At 47.6% G+C, this 13015-nt stretch overlaps 1 protein-coding gene across 1 annotated transcript; it reads right to left on the bottom strand.

Moving 5' to 3' along the window:
* Window positions 1–760: 760 nt before the first annotated feature.
* DDX6 (DEAD-box helicase 6) lies at window positions 761–12737 on the bottom strand. Its single transcript, XM_062014185.1, has 14 exons — window positions 12610–12737; window positions 10031–10494; window positions 8574–8637; window positions 8010–8114; window positions 7460–7589; window positions 6842–6988; window positions 6649–6747; window positions 5794–5912; window positions 5187–5315; window positions 4752–4868; window positions 3874–3937; window positions 3365–3466; window positions 3042–3221; window positions 761–1741 (listed from the first exon to the last, which is right to left on the bottom strand). The coding sequence occupies exons 2-13, from the start codon at window positions 10228–10230 to the stop codon at window positions 3046–3048; spliced, it is 1452 nt and encodes a 483-aa protein (XP_061870169.1). The 5' UTR covers window positions 10231–10494; window positions 12610–12737; the 3' UTR covers window positions 761–1741; window positions 3042–3045.
* Window positions 12738–13015: the final 278 nt, after the last annotated feature.

The following is a 13015-nucleotide window of genomic DNA, read 5'->3' as shown; positions in this document are numbered from 1 at the left end:
TTGTCTCACTCCTTTTGCCTGTAGATCAGGCCAAACATCAAGCATGTTGGGAGGGGCACAATTTAAAGCAACACTACTCGACCCAACAGCATTTCTCAGCAATACACAACGCAAAACAACAGCGAGCGTTTCAGGCCAGAACGGAGGAAATGGCAAGTGGCTTTCTGCAGCTCCCAACGCTAACAGAGCTTTGCCCTCACCCACTCCCAAGTCCGTACGGAGGCCACTCTGGGCCAAAAATGCACGCTGCAGGAAGCGAACTGAGCCCACGAGGCTCCGGAACTGTCGGTTCACAAACGTAAATCGGTTTTCTACGGTTTCTCTCACATCGCCGATCACACCTTATGCATTCACGGCTCAGCGATGCTGTTAGCCGCCGGATTTCCCTCACGCCAAGGCGGAACATGGACCACAGCCCCCTTCAGAGCTCGTCGAGTCCCTGAGGTTTCTAGGGGGGAAAATCGAAGAGCATCTCCCAAGAGGCTACAGAGCTACGGAGTCTGAGGCCTCGCCGCCTCCCGAGTGGCAGAGGATGGCGTTGCCGGCACCAGAGCAAACCCACCCTGGCAAGGGACGCTCGCGGCGGGCCACTCCTCTGGGGGTCAGAGCGCTTCTCATTGTTTAGTGTTGCAGAAAACTGAGCCCCTCTCATCTTTAGCTGCTCCCATAATCAGTCTAATCCCTTTAACCCCGGCAACCTTCATCACAAAAGAAAAAGTTATATATGAACCCAAACAGGAAAAAAAAAATATTTACAAAGTTTGTACAATATACACATCTGATTTTCTATGGGACACACTGCACCAGAGGAAAGAGGGCCATGGCTCTGAAAGAAGTCTACATATCAAGTGCTGTAACTACTAATGGAGACTCTTATGGAAACCAGTCTTTAGTGTTCTGCTAGAGCACAGGGCTTTTCTTATGGCTCCCGCAAAGGATGACAGGCTACTCTTTCCTTCTGGAGCTACGATGCTGCGCCTAATCAGCCCAGATTTTAAGTTGGTTTTGTTTTAAATACAGGTATTTACAGCGTGGGTGAACTGCAGATGCATATCAACTCCTCCAATTTCCAAATAAACAACCAAAAAAAACAACCCAACCCAACAAAACCCAAACAAGTCGAAGGAAAAAGTAGTATTACCAATACGTTTCACCTCCCGGCCCTGGGCTCGAGTATTCCGGGAGGAGGAGAGGGGGAAGAGAGGGGAACTTTGACCTGAAACGAAAAACAGCTGCTGATTCCTTGGGCTGTGTCGGAAAGGTGATACTCTGAATGGTCTCATAGCATAAGGCACTTTGCACGAATAAGTAACAAGCTCTTTAGCTTAAAAACAGATGAGTAACCAGGGAGAAGTTGAAATGCACTCAGTCGACGGTCGAAGAATTTGAAATAGCAGACAAGCTCGTGTTCGTCAAGATTCTTCTCTTTTCAGGGTTTCTCTTCTTCCCTTGCTGTCCCTCCCACCCAAAGAAAAAACGATTTAAAACCAGCAGTTAGTGCAACTAATGTTCAATCAGCACACAGTGCAAACAAGTGGAAAAACAAAAAGACATTCCTCCTTTGATCTTCTTTCTTCCTTGATGCCAAATTTAAAAAGAAAAAAGGCCGAGCTCTTTAGTCTTCATAGGTCCGAAACGAAAAGATGAAGAAAAACCCACAAAGAGAAGGGTATCCCCAAAGAAACGATGTGTCACAGATCCGGATCAAAGGGCTTCACCTTCTGGCATATGTAATCAAAGCCTAAAAAAACAAATCAAGAAAACAATCACAACACCCATAGTTAAATAGACTCTGGGCAAAGACCGAAGGCAAAAAATAAATCACATGGATGATACAGCAGCTCTGGAAAAGCAAAGCACAGCTGGAGTTGCTCGGTCTCGACCTCACCTTCACAAAAAGAGCCATCCCTAATGCCCCATGATACCTACCACACGGCCCTCTGCACTGCCCCGACATCTCCTCCTTAATTCCCCTTAAGGATGCCACCCAAGAGCCTTTTCCAAGTCCACCACTTGGGGTTTGTTTGTTTCTACAACATGGAGAAAGTCCAGCCCGACGTGACCGGCTAGGGCTGTCCTCAAACCATTGCAAAGAGACATGAGTTCATTTGAATGCCAAGGTCTGCCACTGGAGAGCAGCCGTTCAAGGGGTTTTTTGGTCACCTGAAAAGAATTTCACCAGCTTCCTTGGGAATCTCTTTCTAATTTGCCATCTCCGAGAAGATGACGCGAAAGAGCGATTTCCAACCCCAGATCCTATGCTGTCTGATCTTGTGCTATAGGGCGTCTTCACCAAAACCAGATCAGACGTCATCCCCGTAGCTATTTTGCTGGACTGTACTTCAGGGTCAGTTTTCTTCTGGCAAAAGGACTCGACTCAGCAGTTTCTCCTCAGATGCTAATTAGAAAAGGCTCCCTTGGAAGTGTGTGACAGTGAAATCCAGTTCCCTCTTACAGATACGTAAAGCTAAGTAGACGACCTCGAGTGGCAGCACAGATGAATTACAGCTTTGCTACCCACTTTGAAAACTCGCAAGAGCTCTATAAACCCAAGGAAGCACAAGATGCAGTACCTTTAGCTCAAAACTGGTCCCTCTAACCTATGAGGTGCTCAGGCTCTTCCATAAGTTCTCAAAGCTAGTCATCTTCTCTCCCCGACTTTTTGAGAACCATCCTCCTCTCAGACTCTCAACAATTTCTCTTTTTAACTAAGCAATACAGAAAGAAGTCCTTAGGCTACAAGCAGCCATCCTGGCCTCTCCAAACACGATTCGCCGCTCCTCCTCTCCCCTTGTGTTTGATCTCCTCAGCACACGGTCAGCATTTCCATTGAATGAGCTACAAATTGCTCATCCCCTGCTCCCAATTTCCACACACGCTCTCAGTTTCTCACACCACCAATCTATTTCAAACCCTCGGCTTCACAGTCAAAGCCCCTTTGGTGCATCGGTTGCCCTCTTTCCCCCATGTTAACATTCCCACATCAGCTTTTCTTTCACGCAGCACAACTTCTCTATCCAGGAAAGCATTCACATACTCACACATTTACTGTTTCTCATCTTCTACAGGTTCACTGTGGTATTCCGCCACGTACAGGCTCTTGTCAATGTTGCTCGGTATGGGTTTAATTTCAGTTCCCAGCTGCTCCTCAATACTTTTCAGGTTGAATCGATCATCATAGGTGATCAAGTTGATGGCCAGACCAAGATGACCAAAGCGACCTTAACGAGGAAAAAAAAAAAAAAAAAAAGAAAAAAAAAAGTGAGCAACAGATGTCGAACAAATCTAACTACAAAGTTCAAGTACACTGAATGTTCCTTCATTCAGTTCCTTCATTCAGCACCTTTCTTCGGCATCCTCTCACCTGATCTGCCGATACGATGGAGATAAGTCTCTGCCAGCTTTGGGAAATCAAAGTTGATCACCACATTCACAGCTTGGATATCAATACCTCGGGTAAACAGATCTGAAAGACAGGTCGGGTCGCCAAGGAAGTTCATTTTAATGCGATGACAGTATTTCGCATGCAGAGATTAACGACAACTAACACTTCCAGACATCAACTTCCCTTGTACCAAAGACAGTTTATATAACAAGTTCCTTAGGACTTTTTGCTCTTTAGCTGTTATAAACATGAATAACTCAAGAAGAATGACCGAAATGTCAGATGTGGGCACCTATGCCAAAAAAGTAATTAGCACAGAGCTAATGCCCAAAGCAGCGCTGCACCCAACTATACGCCGGCCCGACAAAGATGTTTCACCCAGACGTTTCGTTTTCTTACAAACCAAGGGATCGTCTATACCTGGGTTAACACCTAATCTGCTTTCAACCACAACTTCGAGAAACGAGACAATGAGTAGGAACTCTTACCAGTGCAAACAAGATTGCGGCATAAGCCATTTCGGAAATCGTGGAACACACGATTGCGGTGCTCCTGAAAATACAGACACAAAGAAAAAATAAGCAAAATGCGCCCAAAATCAACCAACCAACCAGCTCTAACTTTCAGTTATTATACTGAAGTTACAGACACCGTACTTCAATCACGTGAAGTCCTCCACCTCATCATTACAGAACAGACGAGTCAAAGACAGCTGCTAGCAGGCCTTTTTTTTTTAGCGCTTCTTACCCATACACTCTAAAGAACTTATCAGAGAAGCCCTGGTCACCACTTTCAGACAAAGACACTTAGCAGACTGCGTTGTAAGGCCTCCAGCAGTCGTGGCTTTTGCCGAGAGGTTTGATCAAAGCCACCTCCCTGACTTCAGAGGTTCCCTTGCAGTCACAGCACAAGATTTACTCTTTGCAAAGCCACGTAGGACATGAGTAGCGCCAGTTGTCAGAGTACTGGCTTTTTTGTCCTTTGTTCCAAATCGAGCCCATTTCTGCCCCTTTCAGTTGATGCCATGTGGCCTGCCACGGCTCCCCATGCTGGCAAAAGTGAGGTATAAGCCCAGATGAACTTGTACCTTCTGGTTGCCATCTGTGCTTATGCTGGATCACTTAACCAGACGAGAATCCGACATAGCCTTAAACACCCACTGACCAAGCACACCGAATAGTCCGAGAAGAGGTCTGGGGAGATGGGGGTAGGGGGTGTGCGTTTAAAACCAAATAGATAGCAAAGCAGTAGATGTTACAGTTGTCAAAGTAGGTGCAAATTCAAAGCAAGAAGGAGGCTGAATTCAGTTACGCAGTAAAGTCCAAGGTGGCGTGGAAAAAAAAAACGTGGTAAACTTCATACTCACCTGCCTCATTTTAGCATGGATGTAGAAGCAGGAATAGCCCAGCTGGGAGATCTTTTTGGCTAGCAATTCAACCCGTTGAGAGGAATTGCAGAAAATGATCGACTGGTTGATCTGGAGCTGAACATACAAGTAACACACTCAGCAAATGCAGCACTTTACCAACAAACGAACCCAGATCTAAGATCCCACCCAGAAAGGAAGCAGAGTGGATACACCGCTGGTAATTCACGCAGCATGTGTCTTGGTTCCAGGGTGAAAGTTAAAAAGTTCTGTAACACAAAGGTACAGAGCAAGAGCGTGCATTTTCAGCTTTGGCTACTCAGAAAGTTTTGAGAGCAAGCATCGTCGAGCCATCTTGGCCACCCTCCATTTCAGTGTCCCTTCCAAAAGGAAGACAGAGCTGCTTTACCTTCTAGACCCAGCCCGACTGCTTACCCTGGAAAACAGCGTATTGAGACAGTGTACTTTCTGACGCTCGGTTACATAGGCATAGTACTGGGTAACTCCCTTCAAGGTCAGCTCCTCCATCAGATTAATCTCATAGGGTTTCTGCAAATGGGAATTCTGGAAAACAAAGGTAAGGATAAAGAAGGACGATCTGCATGCAAAACACCTGAACGCTCCCCATCCCTCCACGGTGAGGACGTGATACCCTCCCGTTTGCTCCTCACGCTGAACGGACAAAGCGAGTAAAGTTTCACAGAGGGTGGTTTCTGAACGCAAGGCGACAGAGCAGGCCAAATTGGGGCAAAACTGGAATGCAGAGCAGAACTCTGGAAGCGAACAGACGCAGGTGGCACGTAAGTCACGTACAAAGCCGAGAACAGTACCTCGCAGGCGAGAACCGTGCATATCTGGCTTTCCTGCTAACCACCAGGCAGAAGTCAAACTTCTGTCCTCAACGCAGGCCAATTTAGATTAAAATGGTGAGGTTTGGCGGCGTTGCGAAAATGAGCCCTATCAGCGATATACCCCTCATTCACACACTTCATCTGCAACGTCACCACCACTACTACACGTGTAGAACCATGTCTGCACTCACCATGAACTTCTGTACGCTCAAAGGGAAAGTGGCCGAGTAGAGTAAAATCTGTCTGTTTTTAGGTAGCGTGAGAATAATGTCTTCCATTATTTGAACAAAATCTTGAGACAGCAACTTATCTGCCTGTAACAAAAGAAGTAATACAGGGTAAATTCAATCAGTAGGACAAGATTGCAGTCTTCTGTTTTTCCTGAGGCGAAGAAAGAAAACAAAAAAAGAACAGAATCCCAAACAGAATAGCAGGAGCATTCTCCTTGTCCTGACGATAGGATCGTCCCCTTTGGCACACACACCACGGTCCAAAAGACAAACGGTTTACCTGCTGGAGACCAGAGTCGTTAGTAATACGAGGTTTACCCTCTCCTGGTTTACAGAATTTTATTTAAATAGAATCAAATCCAGGAAAAATAAATACAGTCTAAATTGAACACAGTTATTGGGGTTCCTATCAGAGTCATCCCCGAGCTTTCAGGGGACGACTCGCTCAACCTGTCGCTCAGAACCCTGTACGCTAGGGGACTAGCTGTTCGGTCAAGGTTTATACACAGTTTGCTCATTGTAAATTGAAGCCAAACGAGACGCATTCCTTTGTTTCAGAACAGACTGTCAACCTATTTGTCAGGAAAGGCCGAGAAGACAGGAATGGCTAAAGTTCTCACATCGTTTTCTTCAACGATTTACATGTGGAAAAATTCTCCCATCAGAATACTTTCTCGAGAATAGTGAGGCAAGGATGAGCTATAATCTCATAGGGCCTCTAAGCAAACTCTGACTTCTTGCGGCAACCAGTGAGGCTCAGAGAGAGACATGGCTGCGTTATCCCGTTAAAATCCCGTAACATTTAACGTGAACAACTTGCCTCATCCAATACTATCATCTGGACGTGTTCAACTTTTGCTACTCCTTTCTTGATGAGATCGAGAATTCTCCCAGGGGTAGCTATCACCACGTGCACTGAAAGGTTAGAAGAGAAAAAAACGGTTAGGGCGATGAAAACAAAAAAAGCCACAAAAAGACAACCACCACAGCTTAGCAAAAGCGCTCCAACCTGTATCATCAAGCCTCATTATGTCATCTCGCAAATTGGTTCCTCCCGTCGTCGCCATGACTTTGGCACCTCCCATGTGCTTGCTGACTTGGATACAGATCTGACTGACCTGCAGGGCTAGTTCACGGGTGGGAACGATCACCATTGCTGCAATTAAAAGCATCAGCGTGAGTTACTAGCAACACACTATCTTACAAAGTAATCCCTTAGAGGAGACAGACTTTAGAAAGGCTTTTGCTTCCAGGGTTTTGGAGTTCCACTCTAGATGTCCTGAATAAGGCTCAGAAATGTCTTAGGACAGACAAGGCAAACTCCACACAAGGGTTCTCCATCCCTTGACGTCCCCTCTGCCCAAGCCCCCCGGCCAGCACGCTTGCTCCCTACTCCAAATCCACTTTCCGAGGCAAGACGGTAAAGTCCCACGGACATCTTCCACTAGAAGCTTTTGAAAGCAACGTGGAACAGAGAACTTCCCCTCCACCACTCCCCGATAACCTTCTTTGAAAGTGCGAGCAAGACGCCGCCCAAATTCATTGATCGGTTTTAGATCCGGAGTTTGCCACGTAGTGAGCGATGCCGTTACCTGGCCATAGCTAAGTGAGATCCATCTCGACTGACCTTGTATATTATCCTTCTTTAAGTCTAGCCGTTCAAGTAAAGGAATGAGGTAGGCTCCGCTCTTGCCTGTGCCATTTTTCGCTCTAGCCAAGATATCCCTACCGGACAAAGCAATGGGGATGCTCTCCTCCTGAAACGCAAAGACAGGACGTGGCGTGAGCAATCAGAAGGCACGCTCGGAGGCCAAATTCAACTCTCCTCGCTAACAGTATCATGTCAAAACAAACAGAACACGCTACTATAGCAAGCATTGCAAACTCGCAACAGAAACAAGGTAAACCTAGCGGTGAAGAGCTCCCCAAGAAGGCCCAATAGCTCCGCTCCCCACGGAAAAAGGGAAAAACTACAAAAATGGCAACAGTCGCTAGCAAACTCCTCCACTGGAAAAAGATATACATCTGTATTGGAACATCAGCACCACCTTGGCCCGGCTAATTCATACCTGCAAGCTCTGGGTGACACAAGTATCTGACATGTAAGCACGACTAAGACTTTTGAGAAATTAATAACAATAAAACACAGCTTGTAATTAGTCTGTTTGTAAAACAACCTGAATAGGAGATGGTTTTTCCCAGCCCATTTCAAAAATTCCCATCAGCAACTCCCGTTTCAAACAGTAATCTTCAAACTCGTTTCCTTTTGTGGAGGTCACGTCCTGAATAATCAAAAAAGCACATCCGTAAGATGAGGTCACACAACCCGTGGCTGCCGATCGGTCTGCCTCAATAAGAGCCCATCTATGCCAGAGAGTGCAAAACCCATTCCGGCACCATACAGGTGGTGCTAATCCATGCGATACCGCACAGTAGAGAAGGGAAGGTTACCTTCCTCGTGACCGCATATGGTACTGTGAATATACACTGACAGCAGCCTCCTAAGAGACAGCAATAATCAGTCTCACGCTGCATCACAAAAGAGGTAAGAGATTCAGAGTAAATTCCGTTTCAGAGCTTCCCAAAAGAAGCTTCTCTCCCAGGTGACGGTACAACACGCCAATTTAAAGCAGCAGGAGCCAAACTGCGTTAGAATCTTTGCTTAGGACAAACGTCTTGCCACCGCAGCTTCTCCCTCATCATTTATCTAATACTTATTCCTACCATTCATCGATCCTTACCGAAGTTTTGATTCTCAAATCCTTTGGAGGGAGTTTTAAAGTCTTCTTCCAGTCATCACCAGGTCTATAGCAAAAATAAAATAAAATGTAATATTTTTATAAGCCTGGTTTAGTCATTTTAGCTTGCGTTTTTATTTTCTTTGAAACAGTTATGACCATGTAATGTTTTCACCTCCTGCAAGCTACAAGCGTCTACAGATGAGCTCACGTCTTCTCTCAGCTAAGCAAGACACAACAGGCAGGAAAAGGTAAACACAGAAAATCAGCAGTCTGCCAAGCACACGCAAAATTGCTGAAATCCTTATCCAGTTGTGACTCAAGTCCCGCTTATAGGGCCCCCAAATCAAGCCAGTAGAACATACATTTAAAACTGAGCACTGACTTAGTCCTGAGACAGAAACTAGTTGTAACAAATCTGCACAAGAATATTTCATTGCTTTGAAGGAAAAAAAAAAAAAACCCTTTCAAAGGAAATGTCCATTCTTTACTCAGGAGTAATGTGAGGAGAAAAAAAAAAACACTTTGGGAGAGCAAACTAAGCAAGCTCATACTTCACTTATCGATCCAACGTCATCTTTTGCTCTCAATGAGATTTAGACACCCATCTTCCTTTGAAAGCCACCATAAAGAGGAGACCGAGCCCTTCTTTTCCCCAGGCCCAAGAAGGCATGAGCAAACTTTGATGAGTTTAACTCCTCGGTATCAACTTAAAGAATCCGGTATTTTGCTACCTGCTCTCTGACAACAGCTAGCATTTCCTTTGCAAATAACCAAGTAACAGAAGAAAAGTGAATGTTGTTCAGGGGAAGGAAAAATCACAGAAACAAAAAAGGAACAGTTACCGTACCATCCCAGTCTTTTACACCTTTCAGAACGTCCAACCAACACATTCACATTAGCGCTCTTCCAAAAGCGGTTTGTTGGTAGCAGAGTATCCCAGCAGTACCGTATTAGCTCAGCTCAGGCTTTGAAGAATTAAAGCCAGAGCGGTGCATCGAGGAGAGGAAACGCTACTACTTAAAGTCATTGACAAAAGACAAATGATTTAAATTAACTTCTCACCCTGAGAAAGAGCCACAACAAACAACAAAAAGCATACACAACTGGACCGAGACAAGGTGGTCTTTCCTCATGTCTTAAACACCAGTTCAGTTCCTACCCACTCTCCAACTTCCCTCATACCACTCGCAACGAGCAAACAGGATGCTGCCGCTGCTTAGCGGGCTGCCTCTGACAAGGGGCTACACGTGCTGAAAAGCAAATCGGCAAATTCTGAAACGAACGTGCCGCCAAGACCGCTCACAGAAAAGCTCCATCTTTCCTCACAGGCACATCGTGGGACGCTTCTGACCGCCAATGTCATAAAACAACAGGCTTTGTGACACACAAACTCCGGAACACCTTCCTATATGTGCCTTTTAAACACCATTTTTGTGGCAGATGATATGGACACTTACTTGATAGCGGTGGTCATACTCTGTGCTTGCTGTTGAGTGCCGTTATTGATTGTGTTGGCATTTTTCAGCTGGTTCATCTGTTGCTGAGTCTGTGTGCCTCCACCTCCTGGGCCCCCGCTGGGTTTTACAGGGCCTCTCAACTGCCCGTTCTGACTGGATAGACCCATTATAACAGGGTTCTCTGTTCTGGCCGTGCTCATGTTTTTGTTTTTAAAGATGTCTTTTTAGACTTCAAAACTTTGAAAGTCAGTACAGAAACTGTAATAACAGTTTATTAGACTCTCCAAAACGAAGAGATAAATAAGTCTTGCTCAATATATGAGTCCTTTATTGCAATGCAGGCAAGCACCTGTAAGTCACTCAAAAGTAAAGTAGTAACTTGCTCTGATGCACTGTGGATCAACTTTTTTTTAAAAAAAGCCCTCTAACAAAGTTGAGTTATATCAGAATTCACTTGCTTCAATCTGAAAGAGAAGCAGACAGTAAAAATTAGTATGCAGATTTTGGTCTACGTACATCACATCAGTTCACCTCGTCACTCGACAAATCACTTCTCCCCAGGCAGTTCGCTCTTCTGTTTTCTTGGTAATAATTACCGAGATACTTCTTCCCCCCCTTACTGTAAAGCTGTGCCCAACACCTCCAGTCGCCAAGGATCATTTTCTAAACAGCTGTACTTTTAGTAGCCTTCCATAGTTAGTAACTGCCTGCAAAATACTGTCTGCACCCCCTAAAGTAGAAATTAATTACAATCCGTTGCCTTGCCACTTCTTGGAATCCGCCTGCTTCTAGGACACAGCAAAGCAGCTCTCAAACGCTAAGCAACATCAAGCATGAGTTTGTGAGGAGGGAAGTCCACAGTATAAAGAGGAGATTCCACTCAAAACTGAACAAAAGCTTAAAGTTACTCTCATAGCCCCTTCCGTTTTGACACAGAAACAGCATCTACCCTATTAAAACAAAGCTAACACAGCTTACCCTTCTCTGAACCAAAAAGTCAGTTCGACCAGCTTACTCAAACTTTTAAATGGGGACTTAATTTAACACTGTTCCAAGTAGCGAAACCAACAATAACATCAGGCTGAACTGACAGTAGCTTCCTGTTTTGTTAAGTTTCAGTGACTGGGCCAAAGCTGAAGTGGTGAGTAATACACATTTACACCAGGTATCTAGCTTCCTGCTTATGTGTTCCGCATGATGGTACCTTCAGGCTCTCAGTAATAAATCTTACTGTGCTCAAAGATAACATTCAGTACACAAGACTTAACGTTACCACCATATTTAAGAGAAAGGTCATGAAAATTGTAGAGGCATAGTACAAAGTCTGAACCTTTATATTAAGCAAGCACAAACCAGAGCTGAAAAACTCCTTATGATGCTACTAGAGAAACAAAGCATTCCCAGCCAGAAATGTCTGGGAAGCAACAGAAAGCAAGCTTGCCTGTAAAATTTCTCATCATAACACATCTGGGAAAATGCACAGGGAAAAGCGGCACACTACTGGCTCCCTGACTTCAGCACCCACAGAAAAGTGTGCTTCTCCCCACTGAATAAAAGGCACATTCAAGAGCATTTCAAGAGGATGGAAAAGAAATTGACTCTTCCCAGACTTCCCACCTGTTTCCAAGCACGTCAAATCTAGCGTGACGTAAAAACTGAGAAGTCTGCAGAACTAGGTTTTTTCTGCTAGTTACGTCACTGACTAGAAGCACCGCTTCAAAGCACGTCTCAAGAGAGCTCTCTCCGGCCCGTTAACTTTGTCAAAACCGGACGACACACACAAATAACTGCAGTCACCTCAAAAGCCCAGGTACCAGCACCGAGGAGTTCCTCGGTACCGTACAAGCCAAAATTTCTCCATCCCTTAACGTTCTTGGCTTGTAAGCACCCATTAGAAAGACGGAGATTAAGGGAGAACGCGCAGCCTTCTCGAACCCAATGAATTTCCCTCTTCCGAGAAGAGCCACCATTTCGCAAATCGGCGGCCCAACGGAAAAAAGGGCCCCGTAACACGACTCTCCGGCCGGTGAGCTGGCGATCGGGGCAGCCGCCGCTACGCCTTTGCCTTCTTCTGCCGACGGCCGAACGCCGCGCCTCGGCAGAGGAGGGCCGGGCCGGCACAAAGCGGCCACACGGCTCGCCCGGGAGCAGGAGCCCCCGCAGTGCCCATTGTTGCCGGCGAGCTCGGGCCGCACTGCGGCGTCACTCCCACCGCGGCGAAGAGCGGCGCGGCCCCCGGGCGCCGCGACGGGGCCGGCGCCGCCCGTGAAACGCAGCTGCGCCACACCGGGAGCTCCCGCCCGCGAACAATGGAGCGGCCCCCGCCCGCCACCCGGTCCGGCACCTAACGCCGCCGCGGCCCCGCCCCGCGTGCCAGCCGAGCCGCTCCCGCCGCGGCCTGGCCTTGCCGGTCCCCCCACCCCGCTCGAGCCTCCTCGGCGCCGCCAGGCCCCGCTCAGGCCCCGCCGCTCCCGCGGCCCGCCGCAGGCCGCGAGGCTCGGCCGGACGGCAGCGCCCCCCTCCGCCCCGCCGCTCCCGCGGACCCGCGCTCCCTCCCCGGCGTCCTGGCCCGTCCTCACCGCCACCAGCCGCGCTCTCCCCTCGCCCAGGTATAAAATCCTCCGGCTCCCCCTTGGTGCCTTGTTATGGCGACTCGACGCTCCAAGATGGCGGCTTCCTCCTTCCTCCCGTGCGCCCTCCCCCTCCCGTCAGGGCAGGTTGGCCCCGCCCCTCACGCACTCACGGCGCAGTCACGCACGGCGCAGTCACGCACGGCGCGTGCCCCGCCCGGCTTGTAGCCGCGTAGGACCCCCCTGCCCCGCGCAGCCTCCGCCTCGTGACCGCGCCGCGCGGGTCTCGTTCACGTGTCCGGGAGAGGCGGAGGGAGGCCCCGCGCGCGCTGCCGGGAGCTGCGGCGCGGAGGTAGGCGCTGCTTTTGAGCGAGGCGGTGCCGCGCGCTGTTGCCGATGAGGCTGCGGAGGCAGT

The sequence above is a fragment of the Colius striatus genome, chromosome 23, assembly GCF_028858725.1.
Source record: "Colius striatus isolate bColStr4 chromosome 23, bColStr4.1.hap1, whole genome shotgun sequence".
Classification (NCBI taxonomy): domain Eukaryota; kingdom Metazoa; phylum Chordata; class Aves; order Coliiformes; family Coliidae; genus Colius; species Colius striatus.
This window is presented reverse-complemented; position numbering and strand designations above follow the sequence as displayed.

What these genes read in the sequence shown, in the direction of transcription:
- DDX6 (XM_062014185.1), bottom strand. Translation starts at nt 10,230, where the DNA reads ATGAGCACGGCCAGAACAGAGAACCCTGTTATAATGGGTCTATCCAGT. An exon ending in AAAAACCATCTCCTATTCAG is followed by an intron (nt 7,590 to 8,009) that starts GTTGTTTTACAA and finishes TTTGCGTTTCAG; the next exon opens with GAGGAGAGCATCCCCATTGC. An exon ending in TCCATGCTAAAATGAGGCAG is followed by an intron (nt 3,938 to 4,751) that starts GTGAGTATGAAG and finishes CTGTATTTTCAG; the next exon opens with GAGCACCGCAATCGTGTGTT.